Source organism: Magallana gigas, chromosome 1 (assembly GCF_963853765.1).
Source record: "Magallana gigas chromosome 1, xbMagGiga1.1, whole genome shotgun sequence".
Taxonomy (NCBI): domain Eukaryota; kingdom Metazoa; phylum Mollusca; class Bivalvia; order Ostreida; family Ostreidae; genus Magallana; species Magallana gigas.
The window spans coordinates 6,999,051-7,023,795 of NC_088853.1; the positions used below are offsets into that span (position 1 = coordinate 6,999,051).

The 24,745-nt window shown below is 32.4% G+C and overlaps 2 protein-coding genes across 2 annotated transcripts in view; both read left to right on the plus strand.

Annotated features, from left to right (window-relative positions):
- Positions 1 to 8,911, plus strand: part of LOC136274619 (osteocalcin 2-like) — a 55,177-nt gene extending 46,266 nt beyond the window's left edge. The window contains exon 3 of the mRNA XM_066081928.1: positions 8,553 to 8,911. Within this exon, the coding sequence (XP_065938000.1) occupies positions 8,553 to 8,731 (179 nt within the window). The 3' untranslated portion in view covers positions 8,732 to 8,911. The remainder of the gene's footprint in view (positions 1 to 8,552) is intronic.
- A 12-nt stretch (positions 8,912 to 8,923) lies between these two features.
- LOC117686916 (transient receptor potential cation channel subfamily M member-like 2) overlaps positions 8,924 to 24,745 on the plus strand; it is a 61,322-nt gene continuing 45,500 nt past the window's right edge. Inside the window, exons 1-3 of the mRNA XM_066081922.1 lie at positions 8,924 to 9,576; positions 9,658 to 9,805; positions 9,924 to 10,035. Of these exons, the coding sequence (XP_065937994.1) occupies positions 9,567 to 9,576; positions 9,658 to 9,805; positions 9,924 to 10,035 (270 nt within the window). The 5' untranslated portion in view covers positions 8,924 to 9,566. The remainder of the gene's footprint in view (positions 9,577 to 9,657; positions 9,806 to 9,923; positions 10,036 to 24,745) is intronic.

Sequence of the window (24,745 nt, forward strand, 5' to 3'; positions counted from 1 at the left end):
AAGGGGCTGGCCCCTAAAATTAGGGAACCAAAGGGCTCTAAAGTCTTTCATCTGTAGCCCTTTACTGAGAGATATTTTGTGAAATGTTATAGAAGCGGATATGTTTATCTAACAGTTATGTATCCAAGCAGTGTAATGATTTTGTCATGTATTATGTTATTAAGGGTTTTTAGGGGCCAAAAGTCCAAAATTGCCATCACCCATATCTCAGAAAGGAAAAATATTTTGAAATGCAACACTGGAGAAAAGTTGTTTAAATCAATGTTCTTGACAATATGCAACCTTCAAAATTTTGTTAAACGGCCCCTATAAGGAGATAAGGGATCGGCCCCTAAAACCTTCTTTCTCATATATCTCCAGAATGGTAACAGATATTTAAACACTTGTTGAAAAAAATTTGTTTAGAATTAAATGACCTTTCATTTGATATCAAGAAAAAGGGGCTGGCCCCTAAAATTAGGGAACCAAAGGGCTCTAAAGTCTTTAATCTGTAGCCCTTTACTGAGAGATATTTTGTGAAATATTATAGAAGCAAATATGTTTATCTCACAGTTATGTATTCAAGCAATGTAACGATTGTGTCATGTATTACGTAAATAAGGGTCTTTAGGGGCCAAAAGTCCAAAATTTCCATCACCCATATCTCAGAAAGGAAAAATATTTGGTAATGCAATACAGAAGAAAGGTTGTTTAAATCAATGTTCTTAACAATATGCAACCTTCAAAATTTTGTTAAACGGCCCCTATAAGGAGATAAGGGATCGGCCCCTAAAACCTTCTTTCTCATATATCTCCAGAATGGTAACAGATATTTAAACACTTGTTGAATAAAATTTGTTTAGAATTAAATGACCTTTCATTTGATATCAAGAAAAAGGGGCTGGCCCCTAAAATAAGGGAACCAAAGGGCTCTAAAGTCTTTAATCTGTAGCCCTTTACTGAGAGATATTTTGTGAAATATTATAGAAGCAAATATGTTTATCTCACAGTTATGTATCCAAGCAATGTAACGATTGTGTCATGTATTACGTAAATAAGGGTCTTTAGGGGTTAAAAGTCCAAAATTTCCATCACCCATATCTCAGAAAGGAAAAACATTTGGTAATGCAATACAGAAGAAAGGTTGTTTAAATCAATGTTCTTAACAATATGCAACCTTCAAAATTTTGTTAAACGGCCCCTATAAGGAGATAAGGGATCGGCCCCTAAAACCTTCTTTCTCATCTATCTCCAGAATGGTAACAGATATTTAAACACTTGTTGAATAAAATTTGTTTAGAATTAAATGACCTTTCATTTGATATCAAGAAAAAGGGGCTGGCCCCTAAAATTAGGGAACCAAAGGGCTCTAAAGTCTTTAATCTGTAGCCCTTTACTGAGAGATATTTTGTGAAATATTATAGAAGCAAATATGTTTATCTCACAGTTATGTATCCAAGCAATGTAACGATTGTGTCATGTATTACGTAAATAAGGGTCTTTAGGGGTTAAAAGTCCAAAATTTCCATCACCCATATCTCAGAAAGGAAAAATATTTGGTAATGCAATACAGAAGAAAGGTTGTTTAAATCAATGTTCTTAACAATATGCAACCTTCAAAATTTTGTTAAACGGCCCCTATAAGGAGATGAGGGATCGGCCCCTAAAAAAGGCTTTCTCATATATCTCCAGAATGGTAAAAAATTTCCAAACACTTTTTTAATAAAATTTGTTTAGTATTAAATGACCTTTCATTTGATATCAAGAAAAAGGGGCTGACCCCCTAAAATTAGGGAACCAAAGGGCTCTAAAGTCTTTAATCTGTAGCCCTTTACTGAGAGATATTTTGTGAAATGTTATAGAAGCAAATATGTTAATCTCACAGTTATGTATCCAAGCAATGTATTGATTTTGTCATGTATTACGTAGTTCAAGGTTTTTAGGGACCAAAAGTCCAGCATTTTGATCACCCATATCTCAGGAAGGAAAAATATTTTGAAATGCAAATACAGAAGAAAAGGTGTTCAAAAAGATGTTCTTAACCATATACAATCTTCAAAATTTCGCAAAACGGCCCCTATAAGGAGATAAGGGATCGGCCCCTTAAACCTTCTTTCTCATATATCTCCAGAACGGTAACGAATTTTTAATCACTTGTTGACAAAATGTTTTCAGAATTAAATGTCCTTTCATTTGATTCCAAGAAAAAGGGGCTGGCCCCTTAAATTAGGGGATCAAAGGGCTCTAATTTTTTTTTATCTATAGCCCTTTAATGAGAGCCATTTTATGAAAGGTTATTAATGCTAGATTAGGTATAATACGTTTCTATATCATAACAATATAATGATTTTCTCTTGCGTTACCGAATTAGGGTTTTTAGGGACGAGATGTAAACAAAATTAATCTTTTCAATCTTGATTGGAGGAAATGCAAGCATTTAAAAAAGCAATGTAATATAACTTATAAAAAGCGATGCAATGAAACATAGGTACTTCACTCCTTTTTCCATATCATGTTTTGTTGTCGAAAATCAAAGTCGATGATGTCATATTTTCTTCTAAAAATCGGACGGAAGACCTCCTCGTTGCTCGCAACGAGATCGTGTCTAGTTCCCTATTATTATTCTTGGTTGTTTTTCTTACGCATTTTTGTGCAGGCGATTTCCCAAAGATGACTTAATCAATTTTCTTGAAACTTTCAGATCTGACAGATGCTTTTTAAAACTAAATACATATTTTTTTTTATTTTGATGACGTCACTTCTGTTTTGGAGTTTTTGACGTTTAGGCGATTTTTAAAGGGCCAGCTTGTCCTGGAAACTCCTTCTAGACCATAAAAGATATTAAGTTCAAACTTTCAGGGATTATAGACAAGCGATTGTAGATATGCCATTTGACATTCATTTTTGTCTTGCTTAAAATGCGTTAAAGTTTGCCTGGTCAAGAAAATTGAGAATTAAAAAAGTCTCAATTTTTCGGGGTTTTCTTAGTTTATCTCTTTTCTGAAAAATATTTTGCTAAAACATGAAATGCAAGTAAAGTTTATATTTACAAGATCGTTCGATTGATCGTTTGAAAAAAAGGCTGGCCCCTAAAATTAGGGGCTGAGGGATGTTAAGTTTTGTTTTTTTCCATAGTACTTCACCAAGAAATATTTTGTAATATGTTATAGAAGCATAAAATGTTTATCTCATAATTATTTAACTATAAATTATCAAAATTGTCTCATGCGTTCCGTAATTAGGTGTTTTTAGGGGCCAGAATCCAAATCTTTCACCACTAATATCTCCAACGGACAAATATTTTGAAAATCAATTACGAAATAAAGATGCTAAGAATGATAATTTAAACAATAGCCAATCATCAAAATGTTCTTATGTGGTCCCGAAAAGGAGATAAGGGGTTGGCCCATAAAATACTCTTCTCCAGAGAGCCCAAGAACGGTAACAAATTCCTAAACATTTGTTGGACAAAAGAACTACATATGATAAGAGTTAAATTTGGCCCCCATAATTCGGCAATTTTTAAGTGTTTCGGGTACAATAAAATGTTAACTAATTTTTTAGAAAAGTTGATATAAAATATATTTTTCAGCTATTTATTTGATTTATTTGCACTCACTGGCAGTATATGAGGTCAGAAGTGACGCCATTTCTTTAATTCAATCAAAATCAGCCAAAAATTGACATTTTTCTTATCTATTTACGAATAGGAAATATAGAGCGCATGCTTGAACAAGGAATATTTTTTTGTCACTTATTAGTCTTGGCTAGATACATCTTTGATTAAAATATTTTATTTGTTCAACAATGCGCTCTATGTTTTCGGAAGGAAAAACTGCTTGAAAACAAGCTGTTTTACGCTAAAAATGCAAAAATGGCGGGAAAAGGTTGTCTTTACAATGTCGTATTTCTAAATTGTGGGCACTTGAACCAAAATGAATATTATGTAAACACATCACATACATATCTGTACTAAGAAAACAAAGAATGATAGTAAAATGATGATGTTCATTTTAGGGGGCCATTTTAGGCCCTTATCATATATAGTCCTTTGTCTAATATCACAAGACCTTTTACTTGATATCAGGAAAAAGCGGCTGTCCCCTCCAATTAGGGGCCAAAAGGGCTCTGAAGTCTTTGTTTCATAACACTTTGCTGAGAAATATTGTGTAACAAATTATAAAAGCAAAGATGTTCACCTAACATTTCTAAACAATATATTGTAAAAGAAAAACGTCATGCATTACGTAATTAATTTAAGGGGCCAAAAGTCCGAAACTTTGATCACTTATATCTCAAAAAGGACAGCTATTTTGAAAATCAATTAAGAAAAAAAAAGATACTTAGAATGATGTTTTAAACAATATTCAATCATCAAATGTTCCTCATGTTGCCCAAAAAAGAAGATAAGGGGTCGACCCTAAAACATGTTTTCTTATATAGCTCAAGAAAGGTAACAAATTTCTAAACACTTGTTGAAATAAATCTGTTTAATATCAAAAGACCTTTCATTTGATATTAAGGAAAAGGAGCTGGCCCCTCAATTAAGGGTCCAACGGCCTTTGAAATCTTTTTTCCATAGCCCTTAACCGATTTCCTTATATGGCCCCCAAAAATTGATAAGGGGTCAGCAACTAAAACATTCTTTCCCAAATAGCTTAAGAACGATAACGATTTTCTAAACACTTGTTGGACAAAAATTTGTTTGATATTATAAGAAGTCAAATTTGTTTATTACCATATTAAGAAAAGATGAAAGGGACCAGTCCCTTAAATTAAGGTGTAAAATGGTTCTAAAGTATTTTATTCGTAGGTATTAACAAAGGAATATTTTTTTATTTGCTATAGAATGAAAAACTGTTATCATGCATTTTATTTTACCCATGAACGTATACGCTTCCTTAATTGTTACGTAATTATGCTTTTCAAAGGACTAGAATCCAAAGAGTTTGATCTGTTCCTTCTCAAAACTGAGATGCGTTTTGAAAAGCACTTTAGAAATGTAGTAGGACATTAAAATTCTGCTTCCATTTTAACATCAAGTTTTGTTGACGAATTTCAAAGTCAAGGTCATATTCTCTTCAAAATATTGCATGGAAGACCACCTCTTTGCTTGCAACGAGATCGTGTTTAGTTGTCTTGATTATTTGTAGCATGAAAACTGGCACAATGTACCAATACCCACCCAACCTTCTTTTTATTTAAGGATTTATTCAAAGAAAATTAAAATAATGTGAAATACACAAATGTATTTAAAGAACGGCCGGAGAGCTTTTTTTTTTATTAATTTGTAGAATAAAAATATCAACCCTACCTTCTTTTTATTAAAAAAAATTAAGAATGTGAAATACAGCTACATATACCAATTTCTTAGGTTTTAACCTGAACCTACGGTTAAATACTGTTGTGACATCTGGATAGGCACAACATCCTTTTATTAAAACTTGTTAAAAACACGATACGTTTTACATTTGATGAGATGTTAGGTAGACTTCATCAAATTCAATGATATACCCTAAAATTATACCACAGAAAAGACCGTCTAGTTGATGTTTAAATGAAAAGAAACGACTCCATTTTGATATTTTAACATCCAATAATGTTACAGTCGGTTCAAGCATATCTTTTACAACATACAGCATAGCAAAGCATAGCATTGAAATTTAATAGCATAGCATTGAAATCTCTTTGCATAGCATTGGAATCTCATAACATACAATCTCATAGAATCGCATTCGTCATATTATACCATAGCATAGCATAACATACAACATTTTTTTAACTCGGTTTTAAATGTCTTTTTTGAAAAAATAAATTTTCACTTAATAGATTTGTAGTAAAATTTGACTTATTATTTTACTTCAAAATGTGTTGAACTCGTCTGTGCATGGAGGCGTTTTTGTTCAAATTTCATAGCATACCATAGCGTACCATATCATTAAGCCCTTATTTCAATTTCTCATAGCATAGCTTACAAATCTCATAGCATAGCATACAAATCTCATAGCATATGCATTAAATGACTGTAATACATTAGGGGTCTTTGCATGGTGTATTGTAAAATAAGGCTGAAAATGTTGTTCAAATACCAAAGCTTATATTTTGAAGAATAAGTAGCATTTCGTGCAAGGCAGAACTGTAGTGCGATTAGTATTATCTTGCTTTTTTCAAAACTGTTAGGCTTTTTATTTTGCAATAATATTGGTATCGTAATTTGCCACTGTATTTTTAGCTCACCTGAGCTGAAAGCTCAAGTGAGCTTTTCTGATCACCCGTTGTCCGTCGTCCGTCTGTCTGTCTGTAAACTTTTTACATTTTGATCTTCTTCTCTAAAACCACTTGGCCAAATTTAACCAAATGTGGCACAAATCATCCTTATAAGAAGGTAAATATAAATTGCAAAAATAAAAGGCCAGATTGTATTCAAAGCGGAGAAAACCTCGAAACTGTAAAAAAAGGGCGGTGCATTTTAAAAAAATCTTCTTCTCAAGAACTACTGAGTTAATCTTAACGTAATTTAGCTTAAATCATCCTTAGGGAAAGGAAAATATAAATTGCAAAAATTATACGCGAATTCTGTTCCAAATTTGAGATAATTGCGAAAATACTAATAAAGAATGGCTCGTTATTCCATATATCGTATTTTTTGGTTTTGAAGTTTTCAGATGAAAAAAAAGAAGAAATAATGAGAATTAACAAATTAACATAAATAACTAGTGGGTATTTTTTTAAACAAAAACACATGTCTCCCTTTCTTCCCAAGGATTGTAATAGAGACAAGTTTATCAAGTGAAAAAGAATGATGTCAGCTAATTGTTATCTATCATCCATATACGATACAAGTCAATTTTTTAAGAAATCTTTTCATAATAATTGACCCCGAGATTTAAATAGGTCATGGTCAAATAGTTGGGTTTGGTTCACATTGCTAGATCATCAAACTATGTTTTAAGTTTAAAGTCTCTCTATCAAAGAATTTTGAAGTTATGGTCTGGAAAAAAATGATTTTTTTTAATTTGACCTTGAGTTAGGAAAAGGATCAAGGTAAAACAAAAATAACAACACTATGTCTCATGGTATTTTAGATCTTTGTTTACAGTTTGAAGTCCTTCTGTCTATAGATATTTAAATAAAGACGATAATGTTTTTTTTCTAATTTGACCTTGAACAAAATAAGGCCTAGGTCCAAAAATTTGGTAGGTTTCATCTAGTATACCTACTACCTGTGATTCAAGTTTAAAGCATGTATGTTAAAGGAATCTCATGTTATGATTTGTACAATAATTTTTAAAAGATGAACCTTGAGACACAAGATTGATCAAGGTCAAAAAATACTTTGGAGAGTAGTCACTATTTGACTTTCCCATTAAATACATACATCATTTTTTTAAAAAGACTTAAAACACAGTATGTTCCTTGTTCAATAATTATTTTATTAGGTTTACTACCAATTTCTCGTGGTTTAAAGATATATGAAATTAGAAACGCTAGTGTATGAGCATTAATTTATATTTTTTAAACCAAAGTTGTCATATCCAAATATCTGTCCAATGGGGTAATCGCCCTACATTTTCCGTCATGGTGTAAATTAGTGAAACTGCGTTCCTGAGCACTCCGTTCATAAAAAAATAACAAATTATTTCCGTCAAAACTTAAATCGTATCAAATTGTTTCATTGTATTTATTAAATATTTATATATATCAAAGAATCCCATCAGAAGAATAACTATCTGACCCCGATGCATGATGAACCGTCGGGCACAAGTCACTACGACGTTGAATATTCAAACCGCGTTCTTGCATACCCCGTTCTATCAAAACTAAAAATCGCGCATTTATAAAACGAACTTTCTTATTTCATTAACTGAGCATTTGTCAAATCTTTATTTCTATATATAATTTAAGAAAGGTAGTCCTGTTGAATAAATTAACTCTTTATAACATTTAATATACTTTCATTGCAAGTATATATTTATTTTGATTGACTGGGATTTGCAAAAGAGTTTCCACCACCTTACTTTCATTTTTGCTATTTCGAACTTGGTAATCGAAAATGAAAGTATGTTTTTAATTAGTTACACAATAATTAGTTATCAGGTAGCATTTAACTATAGCTTACGGACATCATATAACACGTGTTTAAATACCAAAACTGTAAGCAGGTACTTTGGTGCAGACAGTTTTTAGTTAATCGGCAAAATATCAGTTAAAATTATAGAAATCTACTTGTGAATGTATATTTAATCAGTCATGTGTTTAAACAATGTGTTTTTTAAATTTATTTTCACCAGTAAATTTTGTCACCAAATTGAATATTTATGTAGAAAATAAAAATCATTCATGATACGTCAGTCATGACATAGACATTCGGCCAAATAAATGATAAAAAAAACCCGAACTATGCATTTCTATGCATGTTATTTTCTTTTTCTTCAAATATCTGATAAATGTTGAACAGTATGCTATTTCATTTAAAATTCGTTTATCAGGAGAGGATGGCTTTAAAGAGGTATTATTTTTATGCATCTATTAAATGTCAAACCCATATATAAAGAAAGACATTTTTGTTGTAGAGACGTGGATTTTGTTTCGCAAGAATGATGAAGTAGTAGTTTCCAACGTCATACAGGAAGCATATCAACATTATGAGGCTATGGAATTTGAGAACAATAAAGAGCAGACGAAAATTAGTAACCAAAACAAACGCATAAAGCTCATCGATATATCTGGAAAAATGGTTTTATCAATATAAGTTTGTTCAGAAATAATTATATTTATTCAAGATAAAGAGAATGTTATAAAAGAGTGAAACTATTAAACAAAAAGATTCTTCAGGATGCATTATCTATTGGGACGTAAACACGGGTTAATCATAATCGTTATACTAATAATAATTATAATCGTGTTCATTTTTGTTTGCATAAAATGGTTTACTTTTTAAATGTTGATGTAAAAGAGATACCGAGGTAAAAACTCAATCGTTATGTAAACAAAGTCCGAATCTTTTTTTTTTGTTTACAAATTATGTGGAGTATGGAATTACAATTCTTTGACAAAATGATTCGTGGTTAGCAAAATTAACTTATTCATTGCACTCGGAAATAATGACATTAGGAACAAAAATAAACAACATTTGATTGAAACTGATATTAATAATAAACATAATTAAACAATAACAAGACTGAAGCTTAGTTAACAAAAAAGGAGCTTCAAACTAAGTATTTTGCTTGTGTCTAGCTTTAACATCAAAATTTTGTCAAAGCATGGATGTATTAAATAACCATTCCTATTTTCTTTTAAAATTAAATTAAAAAAAAAGAAGAAGATTTGAAATCGTGTCAAGGTTCCTTCCAAAAAATTGAAATATATAGCTATGTAACGCAGGAGTAAATAACGTGCGTCAAACTTTGTTTGTTTGGGGTTTTTTATTTGACTAATTCTTACTTCTGATATTTCTATTTCTTGTTTAGGAATCCTTAACTTCTAACAAATCTTCAGTTTCGATCAATATCGGGGAAAGTGAGGAAGAACTGCTCAAATTTGAAACATATATTTCAGAACAAGGAATATCATTTTTTAATCCAAAAATGAACATAAGTATGTTTTTTTCTTCAGCTTATACGCAAATTTTAAGTATTTTTAACTACATGCATATTGATATTCCGTGAACCGTTATAGAAATGCCGGTACCTATTGCTATCATAGTCTGTGAAGGAGACTTAAAGACTGTTGTGCATATAGCTGAAGCACTGAAAAAAAATCTTCCTGTAATCATTATGAAAGGATCAGGAAAAGCTGCAGACCTGGTGCTTGATTACCTAGACAAGTAACTGTTTTCATAAAGTAATAAAAAAATGAATCCAAGATAACAATATATTGGTTATTTAGACATTAGATGTTTAAAAAATGAAGAAAAAAAAATATATTATTTTTTTTATTTGTAGAAATGACGAATTTCGTAAAAAAGCAAGCATTTCATTTGGTATTGAGTTTGATACTGAAAGGTACAGACTGCTGGAAGGGAAATTGAAAGACATATATATCTATAAGGATCTTGTAAGTTAGTTATTTACTGCTGCAAATATATATATATATTCCTCATAAAATACGTTGTGATGCATAAATAATACAATGAATCATAACCCATCATGGTTACAAATTTCGAACAAATTTCAAAGTTCAAAAATAAATAAACTTCTTTCTCTTTTAACAGTTTTTGAACACATTTTTCGGGTTCACCATTTCAATACGAGGATAACACATGAACAGTGTTTCCCTTATTATAATTAAACATACTTTTATTTATTCAACTCCTGTGTGAAACAAGATTACCTATGGTATGGTTGTTTTCAAACAAATCCACACAACGTGCGTTGATCTGCCGCATCTATACTCAATGCTCAACCAAACTCGCTGCAATATTGCAACAAAATCACAAGATACCTTTATCGTTTACATTTATTTTGGAGACCGTGCCCGACAATAAATAAATTTACTTATTAATTTTCATTTCTTTTGGGCACGGTCTCCAAATAAACTGTAAGCGTTTAACAACAAATAATATTAGGTGAATTTGTTACATCTAATCGTATTCATCCGGCATTTCTTGATAAAACAATCTTATATGCTTATGCAATGAGTAATCAATAACCAAAGAGACACAATTGGGTTTTTGTTGCACAATTAAGTTGAATAAATGGAACACAAATAATGTAAACACGTTTCTTATGTACAATGTATTTCTATGTTAAACTTTGAACCGCACCTGGGGCCCCATTTTTTGTTGGGTGTCAACGATTTTTTTCAAGTTAGAATCTTCATTATATCCAAATTTTGGTGTAAATATTGGCATTTCTGGTGCAATAGTTCTTAAGAAGAAGATTTTTATTAAACATTTGTTTTTCTATGTATTTCTATGTTAAACTTTGAACTCCGCCTAAGGCCACAATTTTGGTCCGAGGGCTGCAATTTTTACATTTAAGAATCTTCACTAAATATACAACATTTTTGTAAATATTGACATTGTTGGTGCAGTGGTTCTTGAGAAGAAGATTTTAAAAACATTTCTTTCTATGTTAAACATTGAACCCCGCCTGGGGACTCAGTTTTGATTTGAGGGTCGCGATTTTTTTTTTTTTTGAATCTTCACTATATACGTAAATTTTTGTGTAAAAATTGGCATTTTTGGTGCAGTGGTACTTGAGAAGAGTATTTTTAAAGACACGCCCTATACTCACTGTTTAGAAATTATTTCCTTTTTTAAAAAGGTTGTGCCCTTTATTTTAACAATTTATATTCCTCATTTCATAAGGATGATTTGTAACATAATTTGATTAAATTTGGCCCAGTTTATTTATATTTTTTTAAATGAGAAGTAGAGAAGTCGAACATGTGAAAAATTGACAGACGGACGGTCGACAAACAACGGGTGATCAGAAAAGCTCACTTGAACATTCGGTTTAGGTGAGCTAAAAAAAAGAATCATTTATGAAAGGTATCAAAGTTTATACTAAAATAGCTATAGTAAATGCATTACCGATGTTTGATCTTACGGTAAATCCTGCGCGAGATCCCCGTGACGTCACACATTCAAATATGTATTCATTTCTTTACGTATCTCGGCTCAATACGAAGGAATGGTAGCACGCACAAAAATCTTTTGGGTCTCTTCAAAACATGCGCGCTATTAAAAACTTGTTTTCAAACCTCAAGGCGCCGTTATTTATGAGTAAAATTTGAGCCATTTTCATGCATAGCATCAAGAGAGAAACTATTAGCGAACAATATGGTACGTAGGCAATTTTATTTTTAATGAATCTGTACGTTTAGCTTGTTTTTTTCCCTGCGTGTTCTGGTTCTTAGAGCTCGCATTTACGTAATAAGCGGGTTTTTATGGACTTCAAGCTCTAGATCTGATCTTAAATTTACCTTACGTAAAAATAAATGTTGAACATTGTTAAATGGGTTGGCAATCCTTCATTTTATCTGAAAAGTGGAAGGGGAGGCTAAACTTTTTATCAATATTTTATCGTATCGTCTCTATACATCGAACTACTATAATATTTAGTTACATTTATGTTTGTTCATTTAGTTATACACACCAAAAGAGTACTTGAGCAAACCTGTGCTGAATGAATCTATGTCGAGAAACCATCGGAAAACACCTATATATTTACTGGAAAACATTAGTTGATCAAAATAAGACAACCTTCATGACGTCATTATTTCACTGGCGTCACTCTGTTGATAACTGTTTACACACTTATCTTCAATATGATTTTACCCTTCCATTTCATTTTATCAAGCTTTTTATCAAACTTTAATTTTTTTTAGCGAGATATGCATCATACCGCATATAGTCCTTTGTTTAAAGGGGGAACTTTTTCATTTAATTGTTCTTCTTGCCAAATAAATACTTCAACTCCTCATTGTAGGCCCGTCCTATCCTCGACGATCATGATTTCGACAATCATTTTCTACCTTACCTGAGGATGCTTAAAGACAAATTTGCTTGTTTCAAAATCATATCATCTTCGCCAGCCAATGGTTTTCGGTCCAAAATGTTCTACATAAACAATAAAAGGCAATTAAAGTGCAATGTTAAACAGGCAAAGACATTTAATTCTCGGTAATATATCTCAAATATCTCAGTTGGACATCTTAGGCACCTTTCTATATTTGTCAAATTTTGTACCCGCAAGATCCAAGAATCATGTGTATGAATAAAGAACATACCTTTTAAACATAATAGATATTTAATTACATATGTATATGATGTGTTTCAACCCTTATTTTCCTGTACTATAATCGTTAAAGCATTGGAGGTTTGTACTCAATTCGTGCTGCTCTTTGACTGTTTTCGTATACAATTATTAGAATATACACAGGGCGAAAAACAATCTTTAAGCAAGTCCTTAAAGGTGGTTTAAAGGTGGCTTAAAGGATATACAATCTTTAAGCCACCTTTAAGTCACCTTCAAGCTGAGCTTATAGGTCCTTAATGTCCAAACTTCTTTAAGGATGACGTTTACTCAGAACGAAAAAAAATTCCACTGATGATAATGAAAAACCAACTATTGTGTGTTATAGACCTTTAATTGTAGTGTTAATTTTCATTTTCAAAATAGTAGGTCAATGACCTACTTTTTGAGTTAATGGCCATTGTATATTTTTGGAAAATTAAAGGAAAATCACTTAAAATTTTACACTATGATTGAGATTTTCTTAATAGTGAAAATAATACAAATTGCTCAACACTTTTGAAAATGAAATACAATTTATGAATGGCAGTGACATTAAATACATACAAAGCATTAAGTTTTCGTTCAAAATTTTTATAAATATTCCAGTCCGAATTTCCTCTATCACTTTTCAAATTCCTACCCATTTTTGATCCAATTTTACAAAAAATTGAATGATGATAATACAAAAACATTTATAGTATTAAACTACTTATATTGATCTTATTCTGTTGGCATATGATTTATATGAGGTCAATGATCAAAATTTTGAGATATGGTGTCTTTTATCGTTTTTAAGCATATTTCAATATTTTTTAAATTCGGGCCATACGGTTATTTTAATGAATAAATGAGGTAAAACTAACAGAAAATATGTAAAATTATATAGACTAAAATATAAAATCTTAACTTTTAATAGTAGAGTACTTAAAAAAATATTTTAGCAGAAAACAAAATCTGCAAAATTTAGTCCGAATTTCCTCTGTTTGGCTAAAAGTCTATTTTTGTTTTGGTATAATTCCATAATATAGTAGAAATATCGAATGTTATGTCAATAATAATTCATTTCACTGATACCTTTTGTGTTTAGAGCAAATTTTAATCATGACATTGAACTTTATAACAATTCGAATTTGAGAACTCAAACCCTGAGTAAACAACACCCTTAAGTTACCTTTAAGCCATCTTTAAGCCACCTTTAAGCATCTTTAAGTGGCATTTACGCTCCCTTTAAGTTGTCTTTAAACCATCTTTAAGTTCCCTTTAAGTCAAGTTTGATCAAGCTGAACAATAAAAACATATACTAAATGCATAAGCTCTTTTACAGGGATGAGAGGGGGTCATCCGAGTGATAATATAATTTCCAAGGAAGGGGGGGGGGTGTTCCAGGTATTTAATTGTCGCTCCATTAACCACAGATCGCTATCATCAACATCGCTCCGATGGACACAGATTGCCGTAAAAGGTTATAAAATTCTTTATAATTTTTGAGGGATTCAAAATTATTGTAGGGGTGAGCGCAGTTTCTGTATTTTAATCTGTACATGAAACTAATTAAAGTATGTTTGTTTCCTATTATAAATTAATCGGTGAAATCTCTCTCTCTCTCTCTCTCTCTCTCTCTCTCTCTCTCTCTCTCTCTCAGTTCATCCGGTTATGAAACAAAATAAAGATAATGCACCAAAAATGCATGATTTAATTTAATAATCGGTTTAAGGTTTGTATTTTTTCTTCAATTTGTATTATTTCTAGATCTAAGTCTAGATCTGCTAAATACGTGTTAACGATGAAAGACTCTCAACTGCCTTTGTTATATCGGGCAGGATATTCCTGCTTTGTTTGTCTAGACATCGTTTTGTTCGTTTATGTATATCTAATTAGAGTCTATTGTTTGTCCAACTTAAGAAAACTCCTGGAACTAACACAGAATATACAAGATATACACAACAGTTGTGTCGTGTGTCCAGGTGCACGTTTGTGTATATCTAATTAAAGTATATTGTTTGTCCAACTTATGAAAACCCCCGGAACTAACACAGAATATACAAGATATACACAACAGGTGTGTCGTGTGCCCAGGTGCACGTCAGGCTTTCTAAAGGCGTTGAAATCTTAGTATGTACGAGTATACGATAAGTCTAGTGAATAAAAGTTTATTTACATTTGTAATTCATTTTCAAAGTATTATTTCCTAGCTCTAGGTTTCAAAAATGTTACCTCTACAAATTAACGATACATGTATGTAAGAGTAGATCTTGAGGCTAATTAATTAATGTACCGGTGATCATAAATAGGGGTTAATTATTTAAATATATGTATAAGGGTAAACATGTCACATACCCGGCATGGTACATCATACAATTCTATGTACAAGTATATGTATACATCATTTGCAATTGCCACATGCAGTAAATACGTCACCGGTAATTGGTAATATTGTTTGTTATAGAATTGATAGTTTAAAATTCATGTATACAATTAAATATTAAAACATACTGGAACGGCGCTGCGATCATGAAAACCGGGAAATTGAACAAATATCCAATAGTGTCAATGCATTTAATAAAAGAAATTATTTCATTTTCTTTCTAACATTTTATACCTTTAAATTAGATGAACGTATATCTACTCGGTTTAGATTTATTAACTTAGAAGGCCTACACTATAGTGAGCCTAACGGTTTCAATTTAGGTATAAATATTTTTTTCACTGAAGACCAAGTTCCGTATTGCATTCTAAATATATGCATGCATGTAATTTATAATTTAGATATAATTGATTGTTACAAATGAATAGTTTGTCAATGGTTTGTCAAAATCTTTACAAGTAAACACATTCAATACATTGATTCAATATTCACTGATTTATAGGATATAAAAACACCTGTAAATATGTAAGTCACCGTGGCGCAGAGGAAGTGTGGTGATGCTAGTAATCTTAGAGTCCCGGGTTCAATTCTCGCCGAGGGCTGTTTTTTTAATTTTTTTTTTCTAGAACAAAAACCGTTTTTAATACCTTTTCGTTCATAAAGTCATACATTTTGTTGGTAAATTAAGTACAATATTGAATTCAATTTTTTTAATGGCTTAAAAGTGGCTTAAAGGTAGCTTAAAGATAGCTTAAAGGTTGCTTAAAGAAGTTTGGACATTAAGGACCTATAAGTTGTCCTTAAATGTCGCTTAAAGGGGGCTTAAAGATAGTCTTTAAGCTGCCTTTAAGCCATCTTTACGCTTTCTTTAACCCACCTTTAAGCAACACATAGCTTAAAGGTGGCTTAAAGATCGTCTTTAAGCTACCTTTAAACACCTTTAAGTTATCTTTAAGGAAAACTTAAAGATGGTCATTCATCCTGTGATACAAATAATACAAACTTTGTTTCATTTAGTAATTATGTTTCTCTGTTTTGGTAAACTTTGTTTTTTTCTTTTAAATTTCGTTTCTTCATACGGAAGTTATTTTTAATTACAGAAAACATTAATTTGGAACCATTTACTGTTGATTTTTTTTTACGAAAAAACTTTATAAATTTACCGATTGAGCAACTTTAGACTGTTTTCTTAAAGCAACAATATGCAAATGTTGCCAACAATTCTGTTCCTACCTTATCCATGCGGATCATACTCCATTCTTAATGAGATAGTCATGAATATTCATATCGTACTAAAAACAAGGCTAAGGTCGGTATCGAAGAACGCAAGAATGGCGGAAAAAATAAAAGCGTCGCCAAACTCTACTCGTGCTTTGAAAATTATGTCTACTATTTCATTCAGATTTTTAGAGGAAATGAAATTTATCTGCCAATTTTGGGACAAGAGAAAAAAAAAACAAACGCTACCAAAAAAATGAAGTTAAAATCGGAGGGCGGGCCGACATTTTAAGAATTAACAAAAAGCAAACGACGATCTGTTTATAATATCGTTTTTTTTAACACATTGAATGCCGATAAATTTTTTTTCATCTTCCCATGAATAATGTGGATTTTAATTGTCTGTTTTGAATAGTCTTACAAGAAATCAATAGTATATAACTAGGAACGTATATATGGTATGATATGAACTTCTCTTCGTGAGCACACTATTAAAAAAAAGTTGATATGGATTAATATTTAAAGGATCCACAATAATACTCAATATATATCATAAGCTTCAAACATTATTTCAAAAGAAAACTAATGTTAAGACAATGCTGTAAGTTATTTATTATTTTGTAAGTTTAGAAAAGAAAAAAAAAATAATAAAATGGTGAGCAGTAAACTCAAAGTTTAAATAATTTGTTATTTATTTATAACTAATGGTTGCCAAAAATAAAACCTGATCAGATTCAAGTCAATAAAATTTTATAATATGTGTCAAATTCCATAAAATGAACAGCACAACGTTCACTGCTCCAAGAATAGTTTCCTGCATTCCAACAGCTCAGAAATCGTTCAGTTCAGTGTGTGATTTTCACTCTCTAACTTGCGAAAAGACAAACTGGATCAGTCACTAGGTAAAAAATATCCACAGCAAAGGGAGCAGCATTCATTATCGAGGGGAATCCAGTATTTATTGTTGAAGGAGGGATGTAAGAGGTGGCATAATAGTAAAAGAGGGATCAAGAGCGAATGAAATTTGTGGCGGCACTGCGTGAAAATCTGTCATAATGTGAAAGATGTACCAGAAGAGTTCAGGGTCAATGAAATGTGTGGCAATAACAATCTGGCTGTAGGGTTTGTTTCCTTATTGATATAATTTTGTGGAAAGTGGCTCTTTATATCTGACATCATTTGACCTGTGTACAAGTGCAAGACGGCTTTGGTGAGGGCTTATCCACTTTTTTACATGTCCCCTTTGCAAGTGACTTAGAATTTCACCTTCGATAAGAAAGTTCCTCGAAAATTGAAATAAACTATGAGGCACTTCATGCTGGCAACATGGCTTAAAATCCTGGTGAAGGTTAAGAACATCTCCTTGAGGATCCATAAAACATAACATACTTTCTGAAAAATAATAACATATACACTTCAGAATCATTTCATATTAACTTGTACATGTAATCCATAGACACGTGAAATGTAGGTCTTTCTCCTGGACTAGTTAAAGCTTCAACCGAGTACAGTTCCTCTTGTTCCTACCAATAAATATATATAAAAAAATTACAATTGCAGTGGATGATTTTCAATAGGAAGTCGGGTGCAGGTTGTTTGGACATTTAAATAGGTAGAAGTTTGCCAGTTTTAAGAGTCCAACCATATCCTGTAGGATCAAGATCTGCCACTGATTTGCCTTTACAATACTGACACTGTAAGTTAACTCGTATTGAATGAAATATGGTAGCATCAGATGTTGGTGGAAGTGACTGCACTTGGACCACAGCATTCCTTTTAGATAACATTGTTTTTGTCTTGAACTTTCTCCATCTGAGAATGTCTAAACCCTCTAGCGGTACCCCACTAAACATAAGTTTACTAATGCTTTATTATATCTTGTTTGCTAGAATTTTCTTGAAAAAATACAGCACCTTGTAATTTAAGATAAATGTCAGTCTTTATCTTTTTCAAGGCAGCAGGTTTTCTAATGTTATGCAAACGACTAGTTGTGTCAAATCCTGTTAAAGAATGAATACACAGGAGTTGACGACATCTATCACTTCCAAGAACTGACTTTGCTTTTGATATGTCCCAAACTCTGTGGTTTTTCACTGACGTTTGTTTGTCAGAAAAAGTGAGTGTGTTTGTTTGAATTCCTTTACTGCGCCTTATGTGAGTCATATCTTTAGTTGACGTACCGATGTAACCATCCATTACAACGATGGAATTTTGAAACCGCCTTTTGACATGATTAACATATTTTCAGCAAATCTGGGAAAATGTCTAGCCTTTGGACCATGGTATTCGATACAGTAGAGATCCTCCATCGATTACGTTTAATAGATTTGTTGTTGGGAGTTCTTAAACATGGCAGTCACCTGTACTCCATATAGCTTCCCCAAGCGTAGCTATTGCTGGCTGCATTAAAAACCATTTGCCTCAAACATTGATGACGGAAAGCTTGAAAGTACATATTGAAACAACTCAGCTGTTGTGTTCAGTGTTTCTGATCCAACAGCTGTCAATCTCTGAAACATGAGCTGAGGATCAATTTGCGAGAATTGTGTGACACTACTGTTCGATGTTCCTTTTATATCAAGAGGAACCACTTGATCTTTCCTTTTAAATGAAATTTATGATACCAATTGTCCAGCCATAGACTGTATAATTTTTTCGCCTATACTCTTTGCAGCATCTGCATTTGCGTCGTTGTCTGAAATCATTCCGGTTTCAATGTTACGCAAAGTCTTGTCATGTAAGACAAATGGGTCCCTATCTTTCAAAAAGTCGCTTAATACATCCCATATTGCATCGCAGTGTCTAAAAGCATCATTGATCGAACTGCCTTCCCGCTTAACATATGACTAACAGCGTTTGGGGCAAATTTAAGTTCTAGTATTTCTCTAAGCCCAGAGCCTGACATAATTCTAACGTGCTGCCAATAAAACTCATCTCTGCGTGGAAAGCTCCTAGACGTACGACAACGTTGCTAGACAACGTTGCTACATTCCTCACTACTTGTCATCATAACTGCTTTCCAGTATATGGTTTGATCAAACGTTATGATTGGAGTTCGATTATATCGTGAAGCTTCTTTGGAAACAAACATCAACGTTTAAAAGATGCAATTCAAATCACTTGGATTCAAATCAATCATGGGAAAAAACGTTATATCTGAAACCCCTTGATTGTTGCCTTCTTGAACCATTTGCATCATCCCAGATCAACCAGGCAGAGGTGATCTTAAAATTCATGCTTTTAAGAGGTCTCAGCTCTTGGAGTTTAAGTTGTGTGAACTTCTTGTGTTTTTCCGTATTGAAGTAAAATAAGCTGATATGGAAAGATGCAATTAAGTCATCAGTAGTAACATCCAAGCGTTGAATGCGGTAGAAGGTTTTTCTCTAACCCAGGAGACAAACAAGATATAATTCCTATACCATTAAAGGTGAAATTTCCATCAATGATGTTGATGTTATGGTCTACATTATCTGTAACAAATTGTAGACAATGTGATTCGTCTAAAGGGCATGTCTCTTGCTTTGAAGAAATGACAGCAGATGATTCGAATTTTTTTACTTCAGAGTATGATGAACAAAAACCCCATACTGTTTAGGGTATCTTTTAGACTTGGACCCAAACATATGATGCAGTTGCGCTGCAAGTCCAATTTAAAGAGGTTCTATCACTATTCTTGGTCATGTGGCTTGTATGACAGCTTGTGACCAATTGAATTAATTTTGGTTGATGAGACATTCTAAGAAGTTACTACTTTCAGAAATGATGATAAACTGTCTGGTAAATGACCCTCGTTTGTCAGAATATCCTGAACACTTGGATAAAATGCTTTATCTACCGGCATGTTTTGTATATAATTCTTGATCAGTGTTGCCGCTGTTTTAATCAGACACCTTTTATTATCTTCGTCAAACATAAGAACTGATTCCTTATAGAAAGTATGCAGTATGGTTGCGGCATTCTGGCGAAATGTAACTACATTTTCTTTGCCGTTTAGTTCAGTTATTATGACTGAATAACCATAATGCTCCTTTAATTTTATTTTCATATCTTGATTGGAATATGCCTCATCTTCTGAAAGACTTTTCATGTGGTCTACTAGATCTTTGCTTATTGTCTGTTCGTCGTCATTTTCTTCCAAGTATTTTGTCATTTGTAAGAACAAAGTGTTGCTAGTATTTGGTCGACCTCGTGAATAAGATGCATTTCCTTACGTTTTAAAAACACCTCTGGCACTTTTTTCCCTGATCGATAATTACCACTACAGGCATCAGCCGCATGAAGGTCCCTAGCAAATGATATCCAGCTTTAACTTCGACTGCCCATTCGTCGTTTCTATCATTGCAAATCTGTTCTAAAGTTGATTGAAACTGAGTTGTTTGAACCGAGGGTACACCATGTTTTTTTTTCGTTTTGCATTATCATATACCGGTTTTCCGCAAAATAGGCATTCCTCTTTAAAATTAAATTGCATTTCTGATCTAAGTGATTTGGATGGAACAGGGATTACCGGTGATGTTGATTTTCTTTTCAAACTTTTTATAACCATAGGATTGACATAAGTGCGTCGGCATTCCTATTGAACGACCTGTCCAGCCCTAGTAGATATAGAATCACCTCATTCAGAGCTTGCATTGTTAACACCAATGCTTACCTTTTCATAAAATTTAATTGTTTTCCCAGTACCTAGATCTTTCTTGCAGAAAACACTCAAATCCATTTTCTATATTCATTCAATTCATAGTGTTTTGAAATTTTAAATCACGTGAATCGAAGAATTTTATTTTTAAAAAAATTGTTTTATCCATGTATGTGCACAAACTATAAATATTAGGCTTAAAGAACTAAAAATCAAACTGAATTTCAAAAACTGCTTTAGAATTTGAATTTGTTACCTTGTATGCGGATTGAATGCATAAAATTGTCACACATGGCTCACCGTAGATGCTTTTTTCAAACAAATGAAGGCCATTTCCTGTTCAATAAGAAATTGTTATTTTGGCATCTGCTTGGAAGTATTTGATTTCAGATTATGGAACTAATGTTAATCTACGGGTAAATATCAAGAATCGGGCACTGGGCGATTGTTCTGGTACGCAAGCTTAGCTAGTCGCCTACATGGCCTGAATTTATGTCGTTACCTACTTACGCAAAGCAGCAAATAGAAAATAAGTTACCTAAGAATGCAATTTTAATGTACTTATGTAACAGGAATGATCATTGCAGCTTATCTAATATCAATGGCGTCTCAGGGACTTGTGAAGTGATACGTCACTGTCTTGTGTCATCATGGCTTCATATTCTCTGTGTATGGAGGACAAACCGCATCATAAATTAAAATTGATATTTTTAATTTTAATATTGATTCGCGTTCACATTAAAGATCCCTTTTTCAACGCCTTCCGCAAATTATATTTGTGTATATTTTTAAAATGTTATTAAGACTGTATTGTAGTATAACTTAAAGCAGAAAAACCTTTTGTAGCAATTTTGTTAAGGTCATTTTGTATATTGACTGGACTATTTCTAAAGCCCTGATTGGGCAGAAGTTATGGTCGTGTGAAGATAACCTCTAATGTAAGATGACCTCTTATCTATACCTGTCAGATCCTAATAAGTGTAAGGCGAAGGGGTGGTTTTATTAAGGCTGATTAACAATCCTATCATGGCTTGAAGCTATAACGGAAGACCTCCTCGTTGCTTGCAACGAGCTCTGCTCTAGTTATTTTTCTTCTTTTTAATCGATACGTATCTTAAACCTTCAATATCTCGCTTGTTTGTCATCAGATTAAATTCAAATTTTTAGGGTCTATTGAAAATGACAATAGCTCACTTTAGCCCCAAATATATTGAAATCGCTACTTCCGGTTTTGAGTTTTTACCCTTTGAATATTTTTAGTGGGTCTCGTGTACATGCAAAGGCTAAAAGTTAATCCGTAGCAAGTAGTTTTAATTGACAAATCTTTAATGTAGACATTTTGAACGTTGTCCTCCTAGTTTTACATGTTTGATTAACCCACGTATACTTCTTAAAAAATTACATCGAAATTTATGTTTTAAAAAAATGTTAAATTTTGCTTATATCTTTGCTTAATAACTTTTTAGTTGTAATTTTTTTTTCTAAACGCATATAGAACAAACGTATTGCAGAATTCTAAGAGCTTTAATTTGATAGCATTAAAAAGGGGCTAGCCCCTAAACTGAGGGGTCTAGATCCCTTAAAAGTCCATGCTTTATAACTCTAAAACGGTAGATTTTTCGATATGGGCGTCGCTGCAAAAAATGTTGTTTGTGACTTGATTGTTCTCATAAAACTGTTTTTCTGTTCAGGTATTGCATTGTACGAGGGTAAATAGTAATACGTGTTGACCAGTACTCGCGGCGATTTGGCCAAGTTAACGAAAGTCTGTGCGTACAAATGACATAAAATTATCACAGAAAGTATACCGGTATATATACGGGATGCCTTAATTCAAAAGATAACGTTTTTTCTAAGTATGCATGCTTTTACACGATGACTATAAGTCATATTCTGTTAGGTTCTTACAGTGAACATTCCCCAAAAAACGAGAAACAGATAATATAAACATTCTTTTTCCATTCTAGTAAAACTCAAATTACGGATCTAAAAAAAAACTTCTGTAAAATACATTTAATTTATTATACTGCGTGCATTTGAAGTCTATCTGGGACCTGAGCTGCGTGTGTGTACCATTACGTAACCTAGCTCTTGCTCGCGGCCGAGGATATCGATTGCGGCTGGACTACTTTGCGGTCAGCGGTATTAACACATGCACTACACAGTATCAGCGTTTTACACGCATCGGTTTATAAAGCCGCAAGCACATGAATTGTTTTTAATTTTGAATACATACACCTGTAAAAAGAAAGTGGGCGCTTAAGATGTACATTCGGCAGGAATCTGGGCGCACAAGGAGAGTAAAAATTTCATCAATTAATTTTGAATATTTTTCGAATTATAACCGTTATTTGCTTTCTGTTGGATGTGGAATGAGTGGGAAAATATTTGAAATGCAAAAGGTTTTATCAGAATATGGGTCTAAATATAGCAACACGATGCAATTCATGCAAAATCCTACTTATTTCAGCTGTTTTTAAACGATTTTGTTGTCTCTGGGTCTTCTCTCCACAAATTTGAAACGTGTAAAGATAACATATTTCAACATTGAAAATGTCGCTTTTAAAAAAAAGATGGAGAGATGACCCAGAGATGACTAATTATGTACTTTTTCAAATTATTTTTGAAGGATAAAAAACAAAGTCCATTTATATGACAATGTTGTTTCAAACAGTACTTTATAGAGCATATATTGACAAGTCTCGCATGGCTCAGTGGTTTGGTCCTGGATTAGTGAATACAAACATTCAGTGGTTTGGGTTCAAATCCAGCTGGTGGTCTTCTTTTTTTTCAAATTAAATTTTTTTGTTTTAAATGTTTGTTATTATACCATGATGTTGAATTATAATATCACGGTGTAGTACCTAAACGGCTGCTATCAGTAAAAAACAGCGTTCGGTGTTTCTATTCGAAAATTGAACGGTTGCTAGTTGAAAAAAGCATGCACGAAACGCATGGATCAAGCCACAAAATTGACGAAAAATGTACCCAAACCATGTAAATGTTTTAATAATCCGTGTGCACGGAACATGTAAGGTATTATTATAATATTTTATAAATGTAGTTTGGAAAATAGTCCTATGAATAACCAGAAATAGAGAAATTTCCTAGGTAGGTGACGAACTGAAAGGCTGTTACAACCAAGTTTTAAGCTGATATTTTCATCTACAAATCATAGTTTGTTTGTTCTATATTATGAAAAAAAGCATTTATCTATTCTGATTCATTAAGTAATACAAAATAAACAAGAAAGTATATTTTGATCGAAATAATTTGACAACAAATGATTTTTTAAGGTAACGGTTGCTATTTGAAATACTGATATGTTCGCACCGGCTATAAACTGAATACGATGCACCGGCTACTATATGAAACTTAAATTTCTTTTCCAGCTAGAAAAAGAAAATCAAACTTATGGCTGCACAAGCCTAAAAAATCTAAAACACATCACACAGAATGTGAGACATCAAGTGCTTCAACGATTTCAACTCCACCAAATCGCGTTCAACCATGCAGCGCTAATCTACGAAATGCACCCTTAAAAGCCATGATTCCACAGTAACCTATGACATATTAAGTCTGTCCAAAGTTACTGTTTCTTCACCTTTGAGCCATATTTTTTTTTTTTTTTTTTTTTACAAAATACACATTAAGAGAATAAGAAAATTTAAAATCAATTAAAAGAAAAATATTGAATATTTTTTATGGAGGGTATCATTTTTTTACTGGGAGATTTTCACAGGAATAAAAACAGATTTCTAATGGAGATTTGTAATTGGAAAATCTGATATCTTTTTCCCATGT